Source organism: Syngnathus acus, chromosome 2, assembly GCF_901709675.1.
Source record: "Syngnathus acus chromosome 2, fSynAcu1.2, whole genome shotgun sequence".
Classification (NCBI taxonomy): Eukaryota; Metazoa; Chordata; class Actinopteri; order Syngnathiformes; family Syngnathidae; genus Syngnathus; species Syngnathus acus.
Window position 1 is genome coordinate 24,175,862 of NC_051088.1, and position 25,151 is coordinate 24,201,012.

At 45.2% G+C, this 25,151-nt stretch overlaps 2 protein-coding genes and 1 long non-coding RNA gene across 6 annotated transcripts in view; 1 reads left to right on the forward strand and 2 right to left on the reverse strand.

The window, feature by feature from the left end:
- Positions 1–23,817, forward strand: part of tns1a (tensin 1a) — a 36,227-nt gene extending 12,410 nt beyond the window's left edge. For 3 of the 4 annotated variants that reach the window (XM_037270451.1, XM_037270460.1, XM_037270477.1), the window contains 32 exons: positions 2,091–2,129; positions 3,126–3,167; positions 4,487–4,536; positions 4,605–4,776; positions 4,844–4,894; positions 4,956–5,078; positions 5,157–5,221; positions 5,455–5,538; positions 6,957–7,069; positions 7,153–7,213; positions 7,298–7,373; positions 7,454–7,583; positions 8,205–8,270; positions 8,352–8,477; positions 13,602–15,263; positions 15,831–15,911; positions 16,066–16,220; positions 16,324–16,408; positions 18,019–18,075; positions 18,257–18,283; positions 18,421–18,502; positions 18,789–19,324; positions 19,410–19,496; positions 19,570–19,698; positions 20,033–20,128; positions 20,195–20,272; positions 20,343–20,414; positions 20,513–20,539; positions 20,637–20,805; positions 20,871–20,939; positions 21,405–21,434; positions 21,512–23,817. In XM_037270451.1, coding sequence (XP_037126346.1) covers positions 2,091–2,129; positions 3,126–3,167; positions 4,487–4,536; positions 4,605–4,776; positions 4,844–4,894; positions 4,956–5,078; positions 5,157–5,221; positions 5,455–5,538; positions 6,957–7,069; positions 7,153–7,213; positions 7,298–7,373; positions 7,454–7,583; positions 8,205–8,270; positions 8,352–8,477; positions 13,602–15,263; positions 15,831–15,911; positions 16,066–16,220; positions 16,324–16,408; positions 18,019–18,075; positions 18,257–18,283; positions 18,421–18,502; positions 18,789–19,324; positions 19,410–19,496; positions 19,570–19,698; positions 20,033–20,128; positions 20,195–20,272; positions 20,343–20,414; positions 20,513–20,539; positions 20,637–20,805; positions 20,871–20,939; positions 21,405–21,434; positions 21,512–21,641 — 4,770 coding nt within the window. In that variant the 3' untranslated portion in view covers positions 21,642–23,817. The remainder of the gene's footprint in view (positions 1–2,090; positions 2,130–3,125; positions 3,168–4,486; positions 4,537–4,604; positions 4,777–4,843; positions 4,895–4,955; positions 5,079–5,156; positions 5,222–5,454; positions 5,539–6,956; positions 7,070–7,152; positions 7,214–7,297; positions 7,374–7,453; positions 7,584–8,204; positions 8,271–8,351; positions 8,478–13,601; positions 15,264–15,830; positions 15,912–16,065; positions 16,221–16,323; positions 16,409–18,018; positions 18,076–18,256; positions 18,284–18,420; positions 18,503–18,788; positions 19,325–19,409; positions 19,497–19,569; positions 19,699–20,032; positions 20,129–20,194; positions 20,273–20,342; positions 20,415–20,512; positions 20,540–20,636; positions 20,806–20,870; positions 20,940–21,404; positions 21,435–21,511) is intronic. The other variant, XM_037270468.1, reaches the window with a different exon arrangement.
- On the reverse strand, positions 752–3,431 carry LOC119134060. The gene is made up of 2 exons (XR_005100258.1): positions 3,098–3,431; positions 752–1,375 (listed from the first exon to the last, which is right to left on the reverse strand). It is a non-coding gene; the product is annotated as an uncharacterized LOC119134060 (long non-coding RNA).
- Positions 16,883–17,810, reverse strand: LOC119134057 (C-type mannose receptor 2-like). The gene has a single exon (XM_037270491.1). The coding sequence runs from the start codon at positions 17,807–17,809 to the stop codon at positions 16,997–16,999; it is 813 nt and encodes a 270-aa protein (XP_037126386.1). The 5' UTR covers position 17,810; the 3' UTR covers positions 16,883–16,996.
- Positions 23,818–25,151: the final 1,334 nt, after the last annotated feature.

A 25,151-nucleotide genomic window follows, 5' to 3' on the forward strand; every position in this document is an offset into this window, starting at 1 on the left:
ACATTTTATATCAACGTTTGTGAGCAGAGGAGGAAATAATGCAATGACATCATTCGAGTGAGCGGATTCCGGGCCAGTAAGGTTTTTTTTTTTTTTTTTCCACGCTGTTGCCACCTAAAATTTATGGCCTGTGTTTTTGGGTGTCAAACTCTGGCCTGCGGGCCGAATTTGGCCCGCAGTGTAATTATATTTGGCCCGCAAAGACAAATTGTACACCGACTTTGTGTCGATACTAAAATTGCAAATTTTCTTCACTTTTAAAAAAAATAGAGGCTAGTTTATTTTTTATTTTTCATATTTTTTCAAAATTTTACGTTTTTTTACTCATTTCTGATTTCAAAAGTAGTTATTCATCAATTTGTTGTGTAGCGTTTACTGTATATAATACGAGATTTATTTGGGTTGACAGTCATCGTGGCCTTCCGAAGATGACGCCGATGCGGCCCGCAACAAAAATGAGTTTGACCTCTAAAATTTAGAGGACTTTGAAACCAACCGCCATCATGTCTTGTGTTTATGCTCACAAATGACCCTCAGGCTCCCATCTGGGAAAATATTAGTTGTCCCCATGTTGGTCATTCATTTCAGTCTTTTCTTGATTTGTCACCTTCCTGAATGTACAGCATCACCCTCCTCATGTCAAATCAATGATGAACACACATTATGGCGCTCTGTGGATTTCTTCCCTCTCTGAGGAAATCAGAGAGCCAGCATGTTTAAATCCATCCCAAGAGTTTTTTTATTTTTTTTTGAGCTTCGGTCCTTATTTGGCCATAGCTTGGTGAGCGTGGAATTCAGTTTTTCAGGCAAGCAGCCATCGCCGAGCTCAGTCGGATTGCGGAGGGAATTGTGAGTGTGGAGGCAATGCACTTCTGTGCCATACGTGAAATAGAATCGGGCCTGCCTGATACGGAAAAAAAATTGTGATAACTGATTAATTGGCAGATTCATTAAAAAAAAAAAAAAATTCTTCCAATGATAGAACACCACTTGGGGGTAAAAGTCGGTACTCTGAACTGCATAAGCACAACGAAAAACAGTTTGGACCCGTCCCCTGGAATTATTTGAATTGTTCCTCATCATTGGCTTTTCTTTGAAGGAGCAAAAAAAGTCTTGAAATAATTTTTTTACCATAACAACTCGGATGCATGCCTTCTTTTTTTTTTTTTTAAACTTCTATTTAATTCTGGCACATGGCAAAGCCTTCAAGCTATTCCTGTGCTTTTATGTACGCAAACCACTTGAAGATTGTATTTGCTTCCCACCTCGGCCGCCTTATAAGGATGGAGTAGTTGCACTTGGGAATGTTAACAGTGAAGCTCTGTCGTCAAGCTTCTCTCAAGTCCCATTCCGCTCATCGCCGACGCCTTTTGACCTTTGGATCGAGAAACATGCCAGTCACGCAACTCTTGTTAATAATTCATACACATTGTTTTTTTTCGAGGGGGGTCATTTGAGTTGAATTTTCTCATCTTGTAACTCATTAACATTGTGCAGTTGCGATATTCACTCCTTGGCTCTTTTTCTTCAGTTGCCCGTGTGAAAATCGTCCTGACGTAACCCCGAGTTGTAAATGAAGTGACCGCACTGTAACGATTCAGCCGCCGCGCTAATGTCAGTCGAGGCGGCGGGAAGCCAAGCAAAGTGCAAAACTTTCATCAATGATGTGTGCCAGCATTGCCACCGCGTGGCATGTCAACAAAAGCGCTCCAGATCCCGTCGACCGATATGCTCCATGACAGCCTTGCAAATGCCAGCCAGGCTTTTGTTCTCACTGTGCAAACTCATTATGGTGGCTTCCTTCCCGGCGGAGCCTGCCGGCCGCTGATAGCCCGCGTCCGTCTCGCTGCCAGCAAACATGCGGCGAGACTGCGAGATGCTCACACAGGAGCCGCTCTCGGAGCACTTGATACTTGGAACACGCGCTGGTGGCCTTCCTACTATTTAAAGACGCGACATCAGAAAATGTAACGAAAGCCGCTTCCATCGTGAAGCAATCGGAGGATCGGCGTATCCTCGCTTGTTATTATTTGCGGGGCTGAAGTGAAAACAGAATCGCAGTTCTTCTCATACTGTTTCTCCTCTTCCAGGTCACCGCGACGTGTCAAACGGGAACCAACTATGAGCTGGTGAGTAGCACCCGTCGCGCATGAGAAATCTTTATTGACCCTTTTGACCTGCTCAAATCCCCTTTTCAATATATTGACCCTTCCTGGAATTGTGGGGAAAGCTGCGAGATGCTGATCGAGGTCAAAGGTCAGGCTCTAAAGCAGGGATGTCAAACTCGTAGTTAATGGTCGTAGTTAGGGTTTCCATATCGTAATTGCAGTAAGCTATTTTTTATTTGGTCATATTTTTTTATTTATTTTTTTTTATTATTTTGTTATTTGTAATTATTTTGTTCTTAAATTCTTCTATTTTTTTTTACTTTAAATTCTGAAAATCGCCGAGCCTTATATATTATATATGATATTTTTTTACTTTTTATTTTAATTTTTCTTAATTATATAAATAAAGTTTCCTCGCCTTGCCAACGTGTGCCAATGAGACCGAGAAAATGCATGAAAGGATTTTAAATTAAAAGTCAAGAAAAGACAGTTTGTTCGACTATTAATTATTGAAATATATTTTGAAAAGGCCTTTGAGGACACACGCAAAAAAGCTTCAAATTCTCAAAGGCCACATAAAATGACGCGTTGATCCCTATCTGCCTTTCGGGCCTTGCCTTTGACCCCTGCGCTCTCATTTTGCGTCACGCTCGGGACCGTGTCAGGAATTCCATGCTGCTTTCTAAATTCTTTCTCATATTTGAAGAGCTGAACAAATTAGGAGCATTCCAATCAGTCACTTCTTGACTTTGGACGGGGCCCTTTAAGATGACCAATGCAGTTTATAAACAGTCTGGAGTTTTGTTTACAGAGCTCAACTAAGCACACCACTCAACTATTTTTCCTGGATGAAGATGATTGGCTTCATGTTTATGTTTTGTCTGTACAGTTCCTTTGCCACGTACTTGTAATTCAGATTTGAGCCCCGCCCCCTTTATATCTAAATAATGCTCTTCAAAAGATAAGTATGCAAACGTTTTGCGACTCACCGCTCGGCTGTCTGGTTTCTCTCCACAGCCTCCAACTCCTCAGCTGCCATTAAAGCACGTAGATACTCCGGTAAGCACACAATCCAGTGTTGATATCTGCTGACTAATTTTTAAAACCACTTTCTGACTCTGAAGACTAAGTCGTCGTAAATATCTGGACAACAGGCTGAGAACATTTTTAGTTTCATTTCAGCCCACAGCTGGAGCAGAACCAACCGAGATAACGCTAGCTAGCTAGCCGCGGGGCCGAAACTATTTTGAGCTCAGGAACTTCATTCTGAAGGGTAATTACAGTAAGCGGCGCATGTTTGCAGTGTAAAGGAAGCGCTCATCAACACAGGGAGAAATTGTAGCGGGGGAGTTGAGATCATGAGATGGATGGATGGAGGGAGGAGCAGCTGCAAAGGAGGGGAAAACATCAGTTGGCATCCAGCATCTTTTGGCATCATGGGAACCCGCGCCGAGTGGAATGCAGCCTCGCCGGACGCCGATGCGTCTCGGCCAACTTTGTTTTCGCGCTTATTTTGATATTCTGGAGAGAAACTAGCCGGCAGCTTGCTCAGCCATGCCTCTCGGCGGCTCTTTGAAGAGATGTTTTCCCTTCTTGAGCTTAACTTGGAGGTGGAGCACAGGTTACCTGGGCTGCAAGGTAGGCCACGCCCACATTTCAATAATTATTTAAAAAAAAAGAAGACTAGGCTACATCTACGTCAAATTGTATTTGAATCCAGATGGTTTTATTTTGTTCACCCACTTGGTGAAATAAAATTGGGTAAATTCAACAACAAAAATTCGGTGGGAAATGGATCAAATGCGACGGAGCTGACTTTAGCTAACCAGCTAGCCATTAAGATTTGCTACCTTTCTCCAAAAACAACTCAGCCATGTCTTCACAAGTTCAAATGATGGCGGTCTGGTTTCCAGACAGTCAAGTGGCTACTCATCGTCTGGAAAGTCTTGGGAGCTGAAGGATTTGTGACATCCTTCTTACCCGTAGGTTCCTCACATTAGTTTTTCTCAAGGAAATGAAAAAATACCCCCAATTTTTTATCATGTAGCTGTGCAGCGTCAACTTTTTGTCATTTTCAGTTCCAGTAAACAAATTTGATCGGTGGATTCATTTTGATCCGAGCCGAGCCGCAATGGCTGGTAAAGACAACATTGGATCTAGCTCGCCTCCTCCTGCAGTTTTAACAGCTTCCCCGCCCGCATGTTGCTACAAGACCACAAACTGTTGTGATGTCACACACGTTTCGCAGTGTCTGTCTCACATCTGGTGCACCAAACATCTCCATTTTGACTCTTGGCGCCGCACTTTTTTTTATGAGTTGACATCTAGCGATATAGAATGATTAACGTGCTTATGATTGATCACTTGACTCCCTTCAGGGCTCAGCCAGGTCCTGCAAGAGTGCAGAAATAAAGCGCAAGCAGTCACGGTAAGATTCAACCAAAATGTGACCAAAATTCCAATCTCGTCAAGCGGTGACATGCTTGCCCTCACCAGGAGTCAGAGTATGGTCCAAGACATGGAGGAGAGCTACGAAGTGGACCTGGTCTACATCACGGAGAGGATCATCTCCTTCTCTTTCCCCGCCACTGCCGAGGAGCGCAGCTACATCGCCCACCTCAAGGAGGTGGCGGCCATGTTGCGTTCCAAACACGGCGAACACTACCTGGTGAGGAACACGCCACGAATGAAGCCGCCCGCCCGTGGCTTCTGCTTCATTCGTCTTCTTCTTTCAGGTGCTCAACCTGAGTGAGTTGAGGAACGACCTCGCAACATTAAACCCTAAGGTAAAAAAGAGGCGTGAAAACACGATATTTGAGAAGGTTCACGCTCGCCGGTCCGGTGCAGGTGCTGGAGTTCGGCTGGCCTGACCACCACGCGCCGCCGCTGGACAAGATCTGCAGCATGTGCAAGGCCATCGACACCTGGCTCAACGGCGACCCGCACAACGTGGTGGTGCTTCACAACAAAGTAAACTCCGACAGACCGCACCATCTCATTAACGTGGAGAACTTGTGGGTCACCATATGACTTTTTGGGGCGTTGCAGGGAAACCGAGGTCGGACCGGGGTGGTGGTGGCAGCCTACATGCACTACAGCAACATTTCAGCAAGGTAGATACAAACATCTTGCTGTGTGTGTGTGTGTGCGTGATTCATGTAGCAAAACAAGCCATCCCGGCTGCTTTATAGTTGTGCTTCTCAGAGAACAAGCAGCTCGGGAGAGTCATCGTTCTTTAATGCCGCCAGATGTTGTTCAAACTTTGGAGATACTTTGAAAGCCCGCAGGATAAATCTTCCAAAGATTCCCGTTAATGTCAACAATTGATGTGGGTCTACATTTGCAGCGCTGACCAGGCCCTGGACCGCTTCGCCATGAGGCGTTTTTACGAGGACAAGGCGCTTCCCATGGGCCAGCCCTCTCAGAGAAGGTCAGTTGTTACCTCGCTCCCTGTTTGGAAATGTTCTGCTAGCTTATCGCGCAGTACAAAGTATGCACAGTGTGTTTCCAAACCACCCAAATTTCCAACGAGCGGTCCAAATGCGGTTCCTTCCCGTACACAGGAAGAACGTTTTGCAATTTCGCTCGAATTGGGATAATTGTGTGAAAATGTCACGGCGTCCACTGTGCTTGTTTAAGAGATTCCACTCATGCCAAGAGAGCTCCCGAGAGAGCGTCTGTTTTCCACCAGAGTTGATGATGTCATCAAGCATGTTGTGGAATCACTGAACTTCAGAGGAGGGAGATAAGATGAAGGTGGCAGAGAATCAACAAAGAAATCGGGGGACTGACTCATCCCCAGCCAAGCTGCTATTTCCCGTTTCATTATCTCTGCCCTCACCCGCCTGCTATTATGGTGGTGAATGTGAGCCATTCAAACTGGACTGACCTCACTTGTGGATGGAGAAGTGCTTGGACAAGTTGATAAAAGCCGAGCAATAATTTGCTTTTTTTTTTTCTCTCCCAAAAATATGATCCAAAATCCAAAGAAACTTTCAACACGTAAAAATAAGACATGCCAAATTTCTTTTTCAACTTTGCATCACTTTCCTTCCTTCCTTCCTTTCTTTCTTTCTTTCTTTCTTTCTTTCTTTCTTTCTTTCTTTCTTTCTTTCTTTCTTTCCTTCCTTCCTTCCTTCCTTCCTTCCTTCTTTCCTTCCTTTCTTCTTTCCTTCTTACCTTCCTTCCTTCTTACCTTCCTTCCTTCCTTCTTTCCTTCCTTCTTTCCTTCCTTCCTTCCTTCCGTCCTTCCTTCCTTCCTTCCTTCCTTCCTTCCTTCCTTCCTTCCTTCCTTCCTTCCTCACTTTCTTGCACCTTGTGTGAGATCCCTGCTAACTCAACCATCTGGCCTCCATCAGCAGAGCACGGCATTCGGCCTCCTCATGGTCAAGGTCATGTCAGGTAGCCTCCTCACAATGATGTTTAACAACCAGGCCGCACTAACTCAACAGAAACCCAATTGTCCTCTGAACACAACAACTCGCTGTTGCACTTTCCATCGTCGAAATAATCTCAGGAAACAGGAGCAGCAGGGGAGAAACATGCTCGCATTTGATTATTTTGATTTTATACGATTATTTGTTTTGCTAACTTAGAGGGAAGTAGCATCAGGAAGCAGTGTTAGCACGTTAGCACGTCTGCCTCACATTCGAGAAGCTCCGGGTTTCAATCCTGATTCTGACTTTCTTTTGTGGAGTTTCCATGTTTGCCCCGTACTTGCGTGGGGTTTTCCTGCCACATTAAAACAAAACATGCATATTAAGTTAATCGATACCTGTCAGTGGCCCAGGAAAAGCGGAATACAAAATGTGGAAGTGGGCTCAGCTCGCCGTTGTCTTTGCTCTTCAGGTACGTGCGATACTTCAACGGCCTTTTGTCGGGCCACATCAAAATCAACAACAAGCCCCTGTTCCTGCACCACGTCATCATGCACGGGATTCCCAACTTTGAGTCCAAAGGGGGTGAGGATGCGCCCTGGCAATATTTGGAGCAGTGAGAAGTAATACGAAGCTTAATGTCCCGTCTGGCTTTTTGCCCTGCCCAGGCTGTCGTCCATTTCTGAAGATTTACCAAGCGATGCAGCCCGTCTACACGTCGGGAATATAGTACGCAATTAGTAGTGCCTCGTCGGTGCGGCGCGTCCTTGAACCACTTTGTTCTTACGAGATGCTGTCGTTGTTGTTCCACAGCAACGTGCAGGGAGACAGCAACACCAGCATCTGCATCACCATCGAACCGGGCCTCCTGCTAAAGGGCGACATCCTGGTGAGCCATTCCTCCTGGTTTAACCTTGTTCCTGTTTGACCTTTGTGTTGCCACACTTTCTCCGCTCACCTGCCACACAGCTCAAGTGTTACCACAAGCGCTACAGAAACCCCACCAGGGATGTTATGTTCAGGGTGCAGTTCCACACGTGCGCCATCCACGATCTGGGAGTGGTGTTTGGGAAGAGCGAATTAGATGAGACATTCAAAGGTAACACCGGCTCGGAGTTGTGTGCCATCATCTGGTGGTCAATAATGGAATTACAGCCAAAATAGATTTGGAAATGTACTCATCTTTATTTATATAACAGCATAAGACTTATTAACTGTATTAAAACTAAAAAGGGTCCAAGAACTTTGGAGTTGTGTGTTGTGTGCCACCATCTGGTGGTCAATAATAGTATTACAGCCAAAATAGATTTACTCATCTTTATTTATATAACAGCACAAGACTTATTAACTATATTAAAACAAAAAAGGGTCCAAGAACTTTGGTGTTATGGTGAACTCACGTGTATGATTTGTAGATATTTGGGGAACCCATCAGGCACTGAGAAACTCAACTTTGGACTGTTTTTGCGCTCAGACCAAAGCCATGTCTAATTTAAAACTATTTGGCGCCATCTGGTGGCATCAAGCAACTAAGGTCCACCGAAGGGCATAAGCTTCAATAGTCAATTAAAAAAAAAAGCGTTTTGCTCCCACCCAGTGGCACCTAGCGGTAATTACAAGTCCATTGTATTTGTGAGTTCATGTATGCATGGGGGTATATTTTTACTTGTGGGACAAGGCGGATGTTCCCGCTTTTAAAGTACTTTCTTTCTTTGTACAGATGACAGATTTCCTGAGTATGGCAAGGTGGAGTTTGTCTTTTCCTACGCTCCACAGAAAATCAAAGGTAGCATGTATTTTTTTTCTAACCGCCAATAATTACTGTTCCTAAATATATGAGCCGCCTTTGACGACATGCGTTCCTCAGGTCTGGGCCATCTGGAGAATGGGCCTAGCGTCTGCGTGGACTACAACACTCAAGATCCTCTGATCCGTTGGGACTCGTATGAGAACTTCAGTCATCGTTCTGAGGGAGCCGAGGATGACCAGCACGGTACGCGCACAACACGTTGGCCCATCGCGTCGTGTCGATCGTCATCTCATCCACCTTACTATGTCGCAACGACCCGTCTTATTTTTATGGACGTCCTCGGAGAGACGTCGTGGTAATTGCAGCGTTTCAAGAAGGTCAGCGGGAATCGCAAATTGCATCCCACTCGACAGGAAACCTCTCGTCCTGTAATTTAAGCCTCTCGGCTGTCCAGTGAAGTGGAAGACTTTGTTTTTACCCGCTCTAAAAATAGTTTGACTCCTAGGATACTATCTGAGAAGTTTATGATGATGTTGGGGTTCCCTGACAATGGTAGAGAATAGATTCAAAGGCACAACATCACTCATCAAGGGGTCACTTAGGCCTCCTGGCGTCGTGTTTAACACCGACCTTGTCTACGGACTTGAAAGAGCCCAGTACGAAAAAAAATGGTGTATTTCGGAGTCTGCTGGATGGGAATCCTTGTCGCGTTCAATTGAAGTCAGCAGCCCCCCGTTTCGTATATTGTCAGCGCGCCTCGTTAGCGTTCACCTGCGCGTATCGCACGCCATTTGATTTCCACGTTGAGTGCATTGCAGTTTTTACGCAAGCATGTGTGTCAGCGTGACTTTGCTCCGCTAATAAATCGGCAGCTGTCGACCTCGCTGCCACGGCGAGTCAGAAGGCCCTGCCGAACGGCCAAAACAGTTACTTTCAAATTGTCATGTGCTCTTTTTGTAAACAGAAACTTGCTTCAATGCAAACATCTGATTGTTCAACAGGAGAACAAATCGTTGGACTCTGAAAGCAAACGTGAATACGAACGAGCACAACTTTGGTTACGTTACGATGAAGCAGTGGAATTTGTTCAGAAGGCTTGAAGGCCGTCTCCCTTGTTTACAACCCCTCCCCTATTTGGCCGGGCCGAGCCGTGAAACATGTCTAGAATAGCTGGACAGTGACAGAAAGGGACACAGGCGGGGGGGGGGCGAGGCAGACACCGCCACCGGTTTTATATGCAGAGCCTCACAAGTCACTTGGGCTTTTGCGAGGACTGATTGAAGGAAAACTCGTGCGTTTGGAATCAGGTGAGAGTTGAGTCTTTGTTGACATTAACGCTCGCATTTCATTACATGCATTATCTTCCAAGCCGGTAGTCAGACGTTTACTGTCGATGATGTTTGGCACTGATAATAACACTGGTCAACAGCAAATTTGAATCTGAGCTGCTTTACTTTACATGTACGTAAATGAGACACAGGTTTAAAAAAATTCTGGTTTTTGAGATATTTACATTTTTAAATCTTTTAGTTATTTATTTTTAAGTTTGACTTTATCATTATTATTATTATTTGACTTTATTATTATTATTATTTATTATTTGACTTTCTAATTATTATTATTTATTATTATTATTATTATTATTATTATTATTATTATAACTTGATGTGCAAGAGAAAAATAAATCAAATATAGTGCCATTTTGGAATCAGTGCAAAAAAATTTACAGGCGTCCTAATCCGATATTGCAATCAGGTATCAGTCCGAAATCATCCAGGAAAAACAGTTTCGATTTATATCGGTCTCCATTCCATACAAAGCAGTCCATTCCAGACTCTTGCTATTCTTTGGAATAGTATCTTCTAACATACGAAACGTAGCCTATATCTACCTGTACTTGAGCGACTAAGGAAACTAAATATACCAAAGCCAACTAAGTCTGCAGAAATGGAGAGCGGTGAACTATTCGAAATGCGCGCTTGTACGTGTCACACGAGAACAAAATGCTTTGAGCCCGGACGTGCCGCTGACAGCGCGGTGAGCCGCGGCAGCAGGTTGCCGTCGCAGCGGTCCTGGGAACCCCGCTGTGATGCTCTTCTGCTCTTGAAACCATCTTTCTCCTCTCAATGGCTATTTTGGAGTCAACCTAGCTGTCCCGGCATGGAGAGAAACGGGAAGTTGACGCCATGTCTTTCAGATGACATCACCCTGACTGTCGTTTCGGTCTACGTGACACCGCCGACGCTCACGTCTCGTTACCTCTAAGGAACGAGTGACGGATGGGACGCCTGCCTGGCAGACGTGGCTCATGTAAAACCAGACGCTGTCAGTCATATGTCACGCTGCAAACGTCTTCAAATCGAAAAAAGATTTGTGACGTATTATTAGTTGAAGATCTGTCAGTCAAACTCGGCCGGCATCCAGACTGGCTGTCGTCACGGCGATATCAAAGCCCAATGTCACATCCAGTCGTGAGATGACATCATTGCTTGTCCTCACATTCCTGCCTGAGCCGGTCATTGTGTATAATTGCGGCTGCCGTTTAAGATATGTTGGCTTAGTGAAAGAAAATGGTGACTTTAACCGGGACAGTAGCCACCATTGTGTTTTTGACGGAAGCTTTTTTTTTTTCAAGCAAAGTGCAGTGTTGACTTGCGATTGAGATCTTGAGAAGAAGAGAGGAAACCGTTAAATGGTGAATAGTGGTCATGGCTGCCTGACTTGAATACTAGCAGTGATTTGAAATTTGAATTATAGTTACCGTATTTTCCGGACTATAAGGCGCACCTTCAATGAATGGCCCATTTTAAAACTTTGTCCTTATATAAGGCGCACCGGACTATAAGGCGCACCCTTAATGCATCATGTCAGATTTTTAATCCAAATCAAATCATTCTCCATTTTATCATTTTTATTTCAACTTCAGACGCAACAAACTAATTTATAATCACAAAATAATGATCCATAGTCTTTTTGATTCATGATTCATAGTCTTCAGCGGGCCACTTATGATTGATTTCATGACACAATGCTTCGGGCCAGTTTAGATTTAGGAATTTAGTCCATATATAAGGCGCACCGGACTATAAGGCGCACTGTCGGCTTTTGAGAAAATTTTAGGTTTTTAGGTGCGCCTTATAGTCCGGAAAATACGGTAAATGTTTATTTTCCAAGAAGAGCATTCCGAGTTACTGCAAAAATCAATCCAAGACTTTCTGAAAGCAAACAATAGCTACTGATATATTTTTCATTTTCCTATTTATGGTGGTGTTGTGTAAAGGCAAAATTCACCAAAAGTCACTGTCCAAATATTTCTGGACCAAAGTGCATGTGCACACACGACTTTCTATGTAGTCCACTTCCCAGCTGGGCTATTGACACAGCAATGGGTGCCCAACTGCTTCTATTTATAACAAACCATTAGCCACATTTGTGAAAATGGCTTTTTAAAGGCTGCCAAGTCCGTGACGTGCCGATGAGACACCCAAGCTAGCGTTTGGGAAGTCAAGTGCGTGGGCATTAAAACAAACGTCAAGGCCAACCAACGAGCATGTGCGCCGCCCGGGTGACTCACCTGATCTAATTTGAGGTCTGCTGCCACTATTTAATGGCGCCCAGGGAAGGTTTTGTGTGTTCCATTTGGGTTGAAAATCCCGGTGGCCATACCCGGCCGGCTAGAGTGCCGCCGCAGAGATTTGAGGCACTTTGACATTAATGTGAGTGATAACTGCATGTGAGGTGCCTCGCAGCGCCATTCGATCTTTTTGCGGTCACAGTCGGACGCAGGGCATGTGTTCATGTTTCAAAAGGACTTCTCAATGCATTGTTTCTGTTTGACTTGAAGCCGCCTGACTGGCATTACACCGCCATCCATCCATCCATTTTCTACAACTGCGTCTTCTGTTCAGGGTCACGGGGAAGCTGGAGTTGATCTCAGTTGATTTAGGGGAGAGAGGTGGCAGACATCTTGGATATTCACCACACTTATAAATTGCAAAAGAAATGATTGCATGCAAAAATCCAAGATAAGAGCCCAAGATAATTCCAACAAATATAACTCGCTGCACAAGCAGCAGATTGTGAACACATCTTAAAGAAAGAGACTTTGAGCTGTTTATTTCTCCTACCAGATGACTTTTACTGTCAAACTAAACAAGAAACAAAAAATCTTGTATCAAATCAAATGTCATCCTGTGTTCAAAGTTAAACAACAGATATTTGAACACAAACGGTGTTGCAGCACATATAGAGTGGAATTGTAACAATATTTTTTGAATCATATCTTTATCATTACATCTTAGCAGGTTTGAATAATTAATGAATTAACTTAATTCAGTGCAATGTTGGGCCTGGAACGGATTAACGTCATTTCAATTAATTTTAGTGGAGAGAGAGAGAGAGAGAGAGTTTTTCCTGTGCCTGGGGTTGTTTGGCGCATTGAGTTAGTTGAATTGAGTTTGTTTGTTTTTCTGATTCTACAATGAACTGCACCAACCTAAAGTTAATTAGAAATGAAGACTATGGACATTCAAGGTGGCTTTGAAGGAAGGGCTCCTTCCGCCGCCATCTGGGAGTTCTATCCAAAGTGTAGCCACTCCCCTGCTGCTGGGAAGAATCAAATGTTGGTGCAGCCCCGCCTCACTGGCGTCAAACACATTTCTAGTGATGGGAGGACACAGAGAAGGGAGCAACAGGAGAAGGTTCTCGCTTCAATTATGTGCAAGTAAAAGATGTTTTGGCCAAGTTTTTGGGAGAACCAAGGAAAATCACAGGTAAGGAGGATTTTTTTTTTTGGGTTCCATTACTTGATATAAGAAGCGAGTTGTGTGTCTTGCTTCCTGTTGATGTTTTGAAAGAACCCCATCCACCATCTGTCGTACCGCACATAGTGGTCAGCTGTTGTCGGCGTACTTGTCGTGGCTTTCCGACGCTTTGTGGGGACAACTTGGGAATGTGGATGAGGTTTAAGTGTGAGAGTTTGGCGCTTTGAGATATCCTCATTGTCAGCTGTTCCTTCTGTGTACACCACCACATTGACTTTGCGGGGTTTCTTTGGCCCATACCAGAAGTTCTACTGACAAACTTCACGGCCGAGCCGAAGGATAGTTGGAGACAGCATTTTGTCGGCGTTGTGTTTGTTGGTCAGTGTCCACCCTGCTTTCCTCAGTGACGCAATGCTAGCCCCGCCTTTAGCCCTGTAAAGTGTCTATTAATAGCGCGTGGGGCCGGTGTTGCTGGTTGCTGGGCTAAGCTTTTAAAAAAAGCCTTCCCGAGTTTCCCTGTGCTTGTACGGAGGGTTATTGACTCAAGTTGAGCGGCAGTGCACTAGTTTTAGGTTTGATCCCTCTTTTTCTTTCTTTCTTTCAGATGTTGTTCACAGTCAAGGTCCACTTGACGGAAGCCTGTATGCGCAGATCCGAAAGAAAAACTCCCTGGAGGGAGGAGTGGTCACCATCAACGGTCTCCCAGTCCACGGAGACCCCTTGAGCGCCCCAGAGAACGCTTCGCAACACCCAAACCATCCCCTTCAACCGTCGGAGCAAACTCTTCCCGTAATAGGCCACGCCTCTCTCCCCGCCGTCGACCACACTCTGTCCGTGAGCAGCGACTCGGGAAACTCCACCGCCTCCGTCAAGACAGACCGCACCGAGGAACACAGTCAGTCCCTGCAGGTGGGATCCAGCCAGGGCAACCCGGCGCTCGGCCGCCCGTCCCTCAGCCCCCAGGAGAAGCGAGAACTCGATCAGCTTCTGAGCGGACTTGAGGCGCCTGTTCATCAGCGGCAAGTTTATTTGTCCACTTCGACCAGTCCGGGAGGCGGCGTCCGCCACCTGGTCCCTGCACAGGTGCATGTCAACGGGGGTCACCCCAGACTAATTGCCGCCCCATCGGCAGAAGAGCGCGAGACCGATATTCTTGATGACGAGCTTCCTAATAGCCAAGAGGGCAACAGTGTGGACAGTTTGGGCACACTCTCGTCCTTAGAGGGTCAAGCCACCCCAGGTGACCTCTACTACCAGTCGCAAGCCCCCGTCAGAAGTCAAACCGACGGCCCCTACCTTGAACGAGCTGATAAGTTGACCGAGATGCCGGTGCACGGAATACAAACGGCCGTTACCATGCAGGAGCGCAGTGCCTCCGCTTCGCCATCGGGGGGCTATAATAATTTCCAGAATGAAAGCGGAATGTATCGCTCGCAGTCCTTCGGTAACCAGCCGACGAGCAGTCCCGAGTCCAACCCCAAACGAATGCCCAGGGCCCCCGAGAGGAGCACCAGTAGCCGGGACGCTGTTCAAAGGGGACTGAGCGCTTGGCACCAGTACAGCCTCCCCGATGATCCTTTTGGCCCGCCCCTCCAGTCCACGCATAGCTTGCCACATTTTCCCTCCTCGGCGTCTCAACGGGACATCGAGCAATCCATCGAAGCGCTCAACATGCTCATGCTCGACCTGGACCCCATTAACTCGCACATGTCCAAGTCAAACAGCGCCCCCCCTGGGGAACACACCCTCAGTTCATCCCCCGTGCCCTTCTCCCAGACACTCACGAGGCCATCGTACCAAGCCGACTCGGCCATCCACGGCTACAGCTCCTCGGGGTCATTCAACAATACTTTCCATCAGCCGCTACGCGCGACCGGGAGAACTTTTGCTAACCAGAGCCCCCTTTTGGAGTCTCCGGTACACTCCCCTCAAAGGCCCAGCCCCGCTTTGCAAAATCAGAACAACACCCCGACACACACGCCCGAGCCCTACGCGCACACACGTCCAGCGCAGCACCAGTTCCCCTCGGATCCAAACGTCCACCCGCCGTTCAAACCCGTCAACCCGTACATGGCGGGCACGACGGTGTGTCACTCTCCGGACCTACAGGGGTCGTCTCCCTATCCGGACTGCAGCGAGTCGTCCTCCCCGCTTCCCGCTCTCACCCCTCAACCTAAGGACACCTCCTCTTCCTCTCTGGCTCGAGAGCAGGATGCCGAGGAGGGGGCGTTGAACCTGGAGGGCTTGGTAGCTCACCGCATTGCCGGTAAGGCCAAACTGTAACGTAATCGCGTCATTGATACGTCCGACGAGGCTCTGTAATGTCTCACTGGAGTCAGAGTTTAATCTGTAAAGTTCCAACTCAAGATCCCCATGTGGGACTACGAGCAGCACGTGGTGGAGCAGATTATAGCAGATCCGGTTACACCGGAGGAATGAGACGTACACGTATAATTAGCGCCGCAGCTAAAATGAAAAGTAAAGTGTGAAGTAATAATAGCGGAGCGGTTTTGGAGGTCCCAGTTTTCACGAGTTCATGTTAAGGTAATCTGAATGGAAGCTCAACGCTGCCTCCTGGTGGATTCAAGTTGCACATACACCTTCTTTTAAATCTTGTTTCGCTCATTTCAGTTGAACATTTCCTTTTCAGTCAGTTGCTTTTTTTATTTCTTTTTTTATTCTGTTGAATGGCACGCTGGTCGGACAACCCTTTCCCACCATTGCTTCTTCCTCTGCACGTCTTCTCACCTTGTTCCTCCTCTACCTTCCTTCCTTCCTTCCTTCCTTCCTGTCCACTATCCACCACCCCGACCTCCCGCCCCCCCGGCATCAGAGTACAACGCTCGTATCCAAGGCATCAGTGAAAGCATAACACCGCAACAATCTGACCGCCATCGCTCCTATTCCTTCTCTGGTTTGTCCACCGCCACTCACTTTTATTTGCTTCCATTTTTTTTTTTTCCTCACACCTCATTTGATGAACATTTCTGACATTGGTTCCAAATTGTTTTTATGATCAGCGGTTCTGCTTGCCCACGTCATTTAATGTTGTGTACGGGGGGTTTCAGGGGTGCGCTCCAGGGGAATGACCCCGGAAGTGAGCCAAGGTACGGGTCGGCGTCGGACCACCAGTGAGGGTCAGTACCATAGTGGCCATGACAACAGGCCAGAAACAGATTTCAGCAACACTCTGCCCCACAATGCAGGAGAAAGACCCAGAGAGGTACATTGATCAATTTCAAAGCTCAGCAGACCAAAATCATTCATGATTATTCAGTATGTATTTTTTTTCTCCAAATTTTATTTGCTTGACTCTTTTCTGTCAGGGCACCGTGCACAGCTACCGGGAAGCATTTGAGGACAACGATATTGATAGGCTTGTCGGCAACGCTCCTGCTTTGGGAGGCTATGGTGAGAATTGCCTTCAGACATTTCCCCCCCTGGGGATCAATAAAGTATCTATCTATCTATCTATCTATCTATCTATCTATCTATCTATCTATCTATCTATCTATCTATCTATCTATCTATCTATCTATCTATCTATCTATCTATCTATCTATCTATCTATCTGTCTGTCTGTCTGTCTGTCCATCTAGCTAGCTAGCTCTCTCGTTCTCTTTCGGTCACTCTCTCTATCTATCTATCTATCTATCTATCTATCTATCTATCTATCTATCTATCTATCTATCTATCTATCTATCTATCTATCTATCTATCTATCTATCTATCTATCTATCTATCTATCTATCTATCTATCTATCTATCTCTCTATCTGTCTGTCTGTCGAGCTGTCTGTCGAGCTGTCTGTCTGTCTAGCTGTCTGTCTAGCTAGCTAGCTAGCTATCTTTCTTTCTCTTATTGCAAAAAAAATCATTCAGAGAAAAAGACAAGCAGCAAAGACAATTTGACATATTTCAAACATAAACACACAATTACAGTCAAACAGGTCAAACGTACATAACGTATAATTAGCCTCGAGCTACTTAGTCAGCAATTTTAGTAGCAAACAAAATAAAGCTTCTGCTCACAGTCGTGAGCCTCCCACACGGATTCTTCCCCCAAATCACTTTCCCCCAAGCTAACCCCAACTAGCGTGTTATTGGTTCCCAAAATTCCACTGGCGCTTGGCCTCCATCCCGTCACCTTGAAGCTGCCACACTTCTGTCTTGCTGCTGGACATGAAGGTCTGCCATGCTCATTCCAGGCCTCGTATGTCAAGTTCTCCTTGTCCACCCAGCGCCAGCCCCCTGGGAAGAAATGCAGACCCAGCCAAACATGCTCTGTCGAGAGATTCTTCTCCAGCTGTTTCTGGATCAATAGCATCTCTGTGTGTGATGTCACGCTGGCCAAGTCACTATGTCGCTCCCTGCAGTGCCCCAAAGCTTCCTCCCAGCACGCTTCCTCCCTTACGACAATGGCATCGAAGCAAAAAAAGGGATTCTGTTGGTCTCGGTTTGCGTCGTGAATCCAATAGTTGATCATCAAGCCGGCGTCTTCCATTTGCAGACCATTCGGCTCCCCGGTTCCCCAGAGAATTGCCAATGCCGCGCCGCCCCCTGACCACATCCATTCGTCTCCATCATTCCTCACAAGTCCTGTCCAGAAACTAAACAGGTCGCCGCTGATTTCACGCGGTTTCCAGATTTCCTCGCGGTTCACAACCGGAGCCAGATCTGTGTGAAACTCACGGCAGTAACTCTGAGCGTCATTCCACGTCATGCTCTCGTTCACGTAGAGGTATTTTCCCAGAGTGGTGCACCACGCCTGGAGGAGCAAGATGGAGACACGTACTTGCACCATCGCAGTCATCTTCTCAGTCCTACTTGGAGATGAGCTTTGGAGATGCTGAACAGTTTTGTTTACCTTCACAGGATTTGCATGCATTTGTGATTATGTAAAAGGAACACACAGCAGCTGTGTGCAAATGTACAAAGCACCTACTTGAGTTAAAATATAGTGACAGAAAATACCTTTTGGTAAAAATCACCTGTAACTTTGCTCTTTGTGTCTCTCTGCAGCTCGTTCGCCAGCAGGCTGGATGCCAGCAGCAGGAACGAATCAAAAATGTGCAGCAGGTAAGGCCAAGTTTGGCTTTGGTCAAAGTTTTACAGCATTTTGCAAGCATTCTGCATCTCTGCTGCCCTCTGGTGTTTAAAATAGTTACTGCTTCTCCTCAGCTAATGGGCTTTTTTTAATATTCCTTGCTTTTGTGCATCGACTTCAAAATGGTTCCTTGTGTTCCTTTCCCCTGATCAGACTCTGCTTCCAGTCATGGAGAACAAGGTAAAGTTGTTTTTTTATTTTCCCCAGTTTTTCTTCTTAGAATGTGATTTGTGTCTTATGCAAGACTATTATTCAATCACATTGAATCCCATTCTTTTTATTTGACACGACTTAAATGTATTTTTCATGCAATGCAGAGAATCGTGGTTTTGTGGAATTTAGAGCACAACAATTCAGCGCTCAGCTCACCTCCGGAAGTCCTGTCCACAGCCCCGACGGGTGCGTATCAACGTACGACTGACACTTAAAACTCACGTGCTGACAAAGTAGCGGAAAAGCTCATCGCTATATGTCCAAGCCTCTGATTTGAAAACAGATACAAGAACATCATAAAGTCTTACTGAACTATGAATTATTCAAATGTGGCCACAAATACACATTCATTCTTCAATTCATATATTTAATCAATATAAATAATGACTTGTGGTGTTTATTTTTTATGTTGATGTATTTGTATTCATCTATGTAGCCATCCAATCTTCTTGTTGTTTTTCTCCATCAAAAGGAGATATGGCTCACCGGACCACAGCACAGCAGCATTTTACCCGCACACGCACGCCTCCCCTGATGGCTCCCAGGTCAACATCATGGGCGTCCACACCGTCCCCGGCAGCCCCAACACCCTCCACCGCACAGTGGCCACCAACACCCCCCCGAGCCCCGCCCTCCAAAGACGCCTCGGCCAAGCCAGTCCTGCAACGGTCAGACGCACCCCTCCAGCCGGCGGCAGCAGGGACGGCATCCCATCCAGCCCGTTAATCGGGCGAAACCCCAAAACGAGCGGTTCGAGCGTGCCGCCCGCCAGCCCCCTGATCGGCCGGCGAACGGCGGCGGGGGGCCACGGTACCCCAGATGAGTTGGGGGCCACGTCTCGTCAAGCTCAGCCTCCGTCCACGCCCGCCTTCCCCGTCTCCCCCCAGCTGCCAGTGAAGAGGCACGCAAGCAGCGGGGACGCAGACAGGACGGACGGCAAGAACCTAGCGGCCGAGGCTGGGTCCAACTTGTCCGGGACTTACCCAGACACGTCCAAGTCCATCTATGGTGAGACACAACAATACGAGCTGTGAGTGTTTTTTGTTTTTTTTTGTCCCTGACATCGTTCATAATTTCCCTCTGTCAACAACAGATGGCTATCCGGACATCAAGATGAACGTTAAGTTTGTCCAAGACACATCCAAGTTCTGGTACAAGCCCGACATCTCCCGAGAGCAAGGTGACACCGGGAGTTCTGCGCGCACTCCTGTCAGTGCCGTGTCGCAGACTTGACTCTCGTTTTTTCCTTTCAGCCATTAATGTGCTGAAGGACCGGGAGCCCGGCGCCTTCGTCATCAGGGACAGCCACTCCTTCCGTGGGGCTTACGGTCTTGCCTTGAAGGTGGCCTGCCCACCACCGACGGTACAACAAAGCAAAAAAGGTACAATCTGGGTTCCTGAATAAATAAATAAATAAATAAACACGAATAAATGAACAAATAATACCGTTTTTTTTCCATGTATAATGCGCCCCCATGTATAATACGCACCCTAAAAATGGCATGTTGATGCTGGAAAAAAGCCTGTACCCATGTATAATGCGCACCCCAGATTTTAGGGCAATAAATTAGTTAAATTTTGCGCATTATACATGGGAAAAAACGGTAATTAATTGAAATAAAATAAATGGATGAATTAATTATTAATTAAATAATTTCAAATGAATACATAAATAAATAAATAGAACACATTTAACATGCTGTCTTGTACATCTAGCTGCTGATCTGACCACCGAGCTGGTGAGACATTTCCTGATTGAGACAAGCCCCAAAGGTGTCCGCCTGAAGGGTTGTCCCAATGAGCCTTACTTTGGTGAGTGCAGCCGTAGCGACTTTAGCGTCTCGCCACGGACCCGACTCACACACGCTTCCACCCCAGGTTGTCTCTCTGCGCTGGTTTACCAACACTCCATGACCCCTTTGGCGCTGCCCTGCAAGCTCATGATCCCCACCAAAGGTAAAATTGCAGACATAAATAATCTTTCCCCAGCTGCATGAGATGCTTCAAATGTGCTCGCCTTGTCCAGACCCAAACGAAGAAGCGCTGGAGCTGGCCACACCTACCGACCCAGTGGTGGAGCTTTTGAAACAAGGAACAGGTAACCGCCTCCTTTCGGGTATAAGCGGAATGAGGGAAGGTGGAGCTCCATCGATATGGTCATCCACTTTGCCTCACAGTGTCACCTCTACTTTACAGTTCAGAAGGTTCCGGAGGAGGCTCACGGTAATGACCGCACCGCCCCATGCTTCCATTTTTGGTGCTAGCCCCTGTTGGCTTGCATCAGAAAGCTGACGGTGAGCTCCGCTTTTTTGGCTTCCAGCGTCCAACGTGCTCTACATCAACTCTGTGGACATGGAGTCTTTGACCGGCCCTCAAGCCATCGCCAAGGCCATCAGTCAGACGCTGGCGACCAATCCTCTGCCCGCCGCTACCGTCGTCCACTGTAAAGTGTCCTCGCAGGGGATCATGCTCACAGACAGTCACAGGAAGTAAGTGCAGGAAGTCTGCAAACATTTGCAAAAACAGAAAAGCCAACGTCTTTACCTGTCTGCAGGATTTTCTTCAGGCGGCATTATCCACTAAGCACCATAACCTACTGTGACGTCGACCCGCAGGACAGAAGGTATGATTTCATAGCAACGTCAATCAAATTTACAATAGTATATGTATATAATATGTCACAATAGTAAAATGTCTACATTTGAAGATTGCAATTCAGAAAATCGTATTTATCCCCAGGGGAAAAATTACGCTACTTGTTTGACAACAAATAGTTACGAGATTAATGAAGTAAAATAAATCATATAAATAAATAAATATATATAATGATAATCATCACAAATCATCTTAAATCATATATGTAATGATAAAAACAAATCTAAAAAAATTAAATTACATTTTTAGATTTTTGAGTGTTAGCCAGTAGCTACAGCGTGAGCCATAATCAATTGTAATCAAGCCAGGCTAATTTGCTAACTCGCTATTTCCCAATTACATACAGTCACCTTTTTTTTTTTTTTTTTTTTTAATGGAAAATGTTGCAAAAGAATTTGGCTTGGGAGAGTAATTCAGTCATTTATTTGCACAGGTGGGGCCAAGAGAGTGGCTGCTCACTAAAGTAAGTATTCTCAGCATTCTCGTGACTGGTGTCCATTTTGTGCACAAGCAAAAACGCAGACGTGTGTTTTCTCTCAGGCTTTTTGGCTTTGTGGCGAGGAAACAAGGAAGCACAACAGACAATGTCAGCCACCTGTTTGCCGAGCTGGACCCTGATCAGCCGGCCTCGGCTATCGTCAGCTTTGTCTCCAAAATGATGAGGCGGTGAAACACGCGCCCGGATGGTGGCCATTTTGAAAATCCATCATTTTGGTGTCTTTTTGTCTCTGGGATTCGACGATCTCCTCTTCTTTTTTTAATTTAATTAATTTATATATCTGTACTTTCTGCCTTTCTGGTTTGGTGTGTTGGAAGCGTCTTTTTTTTTTTTTTTTTTTCGAGAGAGGTTTTATGAACTTGTGCGAGGATGTGCCAATGTGAGCGTGCAAATGTGACAAACGCGGAGGCCGCTTGACTGAAACGCGGACACGAGAGCGAATGAAACCAGGGAAGTTGGGTGTGAAGATACGCGAGGCTCGGATGTTTCAGGGTGTTTTCACGTTTTTCTCGATTGATTTACCAAAGGTAGACGCAATACAAGCGCGGGAATGACGTAGCGATGAAGCCATTCTTATTCTTTCCGTCTTTAAAAGATGTACCGATGGACACACAAAAAAAGAAAAGAAGTCGTTTCTTCTTGACATTGTCTTCAGGAAAAAAAAAAAAAAAAAATGTTGGCCTTGATGGCTTTTGGCAAAATATTGTCTGAAGACCTTATGCATGTTAGCTTGACCTTTAAGCTCGGTTCTTCTACCTTCCACGCGTCCTTGTGGAGCTCTTAGCGTGAACCTTTCTGGTTCTGCTGTGTGTTTGAAAGGGCTCTTCGGTGAACGGCGACTGATCTAAACTGCACATTGCAGACCAGAACCCCCCCCCCCCCCCCTCCAAAAAAAAGAAAAACGGCACACACATCAAGTTCCGTGCATTTTCACCGACCACTCCCCCAACCCCCCAACCCTCCCTTTTTCGTGCAAGACGCTTGACTGGTGACTGACAGATTCTCCACAGGGTAGGACGCTCGTCACGGAATGATTCCGGAAAGCCCCTCCAGGACGCCGAACCCGGACCTATGCACTGTTGCTCCTGCATGCTCTTTCTCCTTCGAGGCGGCGAAAAAATCTCGTAGAGATCGAGGCCATCGAAAAACCGCATGAAGTAGAATTTTTTTGCTCATGCCCTCAACGAAATATAGACAACCCATTTTTGAAGTAGTCAAACGATGGTGATACGCTATATTTTTATTTTTAATTGTTGGCCCGATGGACTTGTCTCCCTTTCGTTCCCCACTGTGCTGTCACAAAACACGTTTGGATATTTTTAGCAGAGAAAAAAAACACAACGGGAGTATTCACACTGCGCAGTTGCACAAGCGCGAGCATCTACAACGAGAGGATAGCTTACATATGTACATAGATGAACTACTTTGAAAGGTGACTTAGCGAAAAGTATTTATTTTTGTTGCTTTGGTCCCTCATGAGTACTCATTATGCATATATTGTACAGTCTAGATAAAGAAATGGGTTCAGGAAAAAAAAAAATCTACTTATTTTGGCTAATGATTTCAAAGTCTACGGATTTTGACATGTTTGAATATATGGTGTACATTTCTTTGTACGTGTATTTGTTTCGGCTCGTCTCGTTTGTCATCTTGGCAAAAAAAAAAAAAAAAAGCCGTGTAGCGGACTTGCATGGACCGAACGAGTTTGCTGATGGGAAAACAATTTAGAACAGATTGTAGTTGATAGAACATTACAGATTTAAAAAAAAAAAAAAAAAGATGTGCAAGGGAAAAGAGGCCAAGCTCAAATGCAATACAAAAACTGTGTGCCCATGACAGTTATGATTTTTGCCAAAGAGTCACACGAGCTGCTTTTTTTTGTCTTGCTTCCATTTCACATGCAAAATATTACACAGGGAGCTTTACGTTTATGCACTGAGACATTTTTTGACGTCTTCTTTTAAACATATGACCGGAGGGGGAAAGAAAAAAAAAAGAAAAAAGATGCCTGCTGCGTACATGAAGCACTTAACTTGACAGAGCAGCAGAGAAAACATGCAAAATGCTCTTCCAAGGCTTCATCATCAGACCTCCCGGATGCCACTCATTTATTTTTGTTATTTTTTATTTTTTTTCCCCAGACAGACATCTTTTTCCATTGTGTTATAAGGAAGCAGAGCCGTGCAGTTGGCTCCTATACGACAAAGCATTTTTATAAAAGTCCTAGAAAGCGTCCATAAAGTCATTTCAGCTGTATTAATGTGAAAAAAGACACTCGGATTGTGTTTGCGCTTATCATCTTCATTTTTATCATTACGGCTTACCTAAAGGAGGATAAAAAAAAAACCACATTAAAGCAATACAAGTCTGTTACATGTCTGTATATGCATGTGTGTCGTTATTTGTTTTGGTCTCCAATTGGGGGCGCCGTCTAGTCGGCGCTTTTGGCTTGATGGAGGACACCTGCTGCAAATAAATGACTCCGCAGCACTGGAAAGACTTGCAGCTGATGTGTTGCTACTTTCCATACGCGCAAAAATCAACTTCACACTGACAGTCTTGCACAATAACCCAAATACTATTTTCTGGTCAAATTTAACCAGTTCTTAAATTTCTAAGAATTTTTTTTTTAAAAAGTCAAAATACAGTGGATGTTTATTCTGTGCTTGTAAAAAAAACATCTCAAATCATATTAAGTTAAATATGAGTGCTATTCACTTTATCCTGGAAAAAAAATAATGTAATGTTCACTTTAATGAGAAAACATGCAGTTTTACAAATAATGACCGTTTTGTCTCATTACATCAATGAAATGCTGCTCCTTCTCAATGTATGGATGAACGTCATCAGGTCAATTGTAATTAGAATGCATTTGCATGAGCAGCACCCTGGACAGCGCTTCTTTCCTGCCCCTCCCCTCAAAGTGACCCACGTTGCCGACCGAGCCTGTTTACCTGTTGCTCGACTCGTGTATGACTTCCGCCTTTGAGATTTGGCTACGCCTGACCTGCTCGTGTTTGCTTCGTTCTCTGCCCAGGTATGACCTTCTCTGCCTATCGCCCTACCACGTCACAGTAATGAAACAAATTCTCAAATTTCCAGAACCCAAACTTGTGTTTGGTGAAAGTCCCTGCCCCCCCCCCCTCGTCATTTTTAATTTATTTGTAGTTTATGTATTAACCATTAAGAGACTGTGTGATATACTGTAATTTTATTGAGTAAGCAATTCACAAGCGTAATCCAAATGATCCAATGATCCTTTTTTTTTTTTTTTGTCTCCCTTCTGTTTGCCTTCACATCCCTCCACAAGCTTCCAGGATGACATATAAAAGGTTCATTAAAAAATACACCTCTTTATATTGGATAATAGATCTATTTTAACAGCTATACATTTTTTTAGCATTCTTAACAATTTGAAAGCGTAGCTCGATAGAAAATATAAACATTTAAAATTCCTGTACAAGACCAAATGAACACTGTAGAATTGAGATAAAAAAATAAATAAAATTGATACTGGAAACACGAGTCTCAATCTAAGCACATATTTCTAGGATCTGATAAAAAAAAAAAATTGAAAATGGAAAGTGAGAGTCCAACCATTATAAAATACACAACTTCACAGCAAGCGTGATGGGGGGAAAATATTAGATAAATAAAAAATCACAATTAAAAAAAATAATA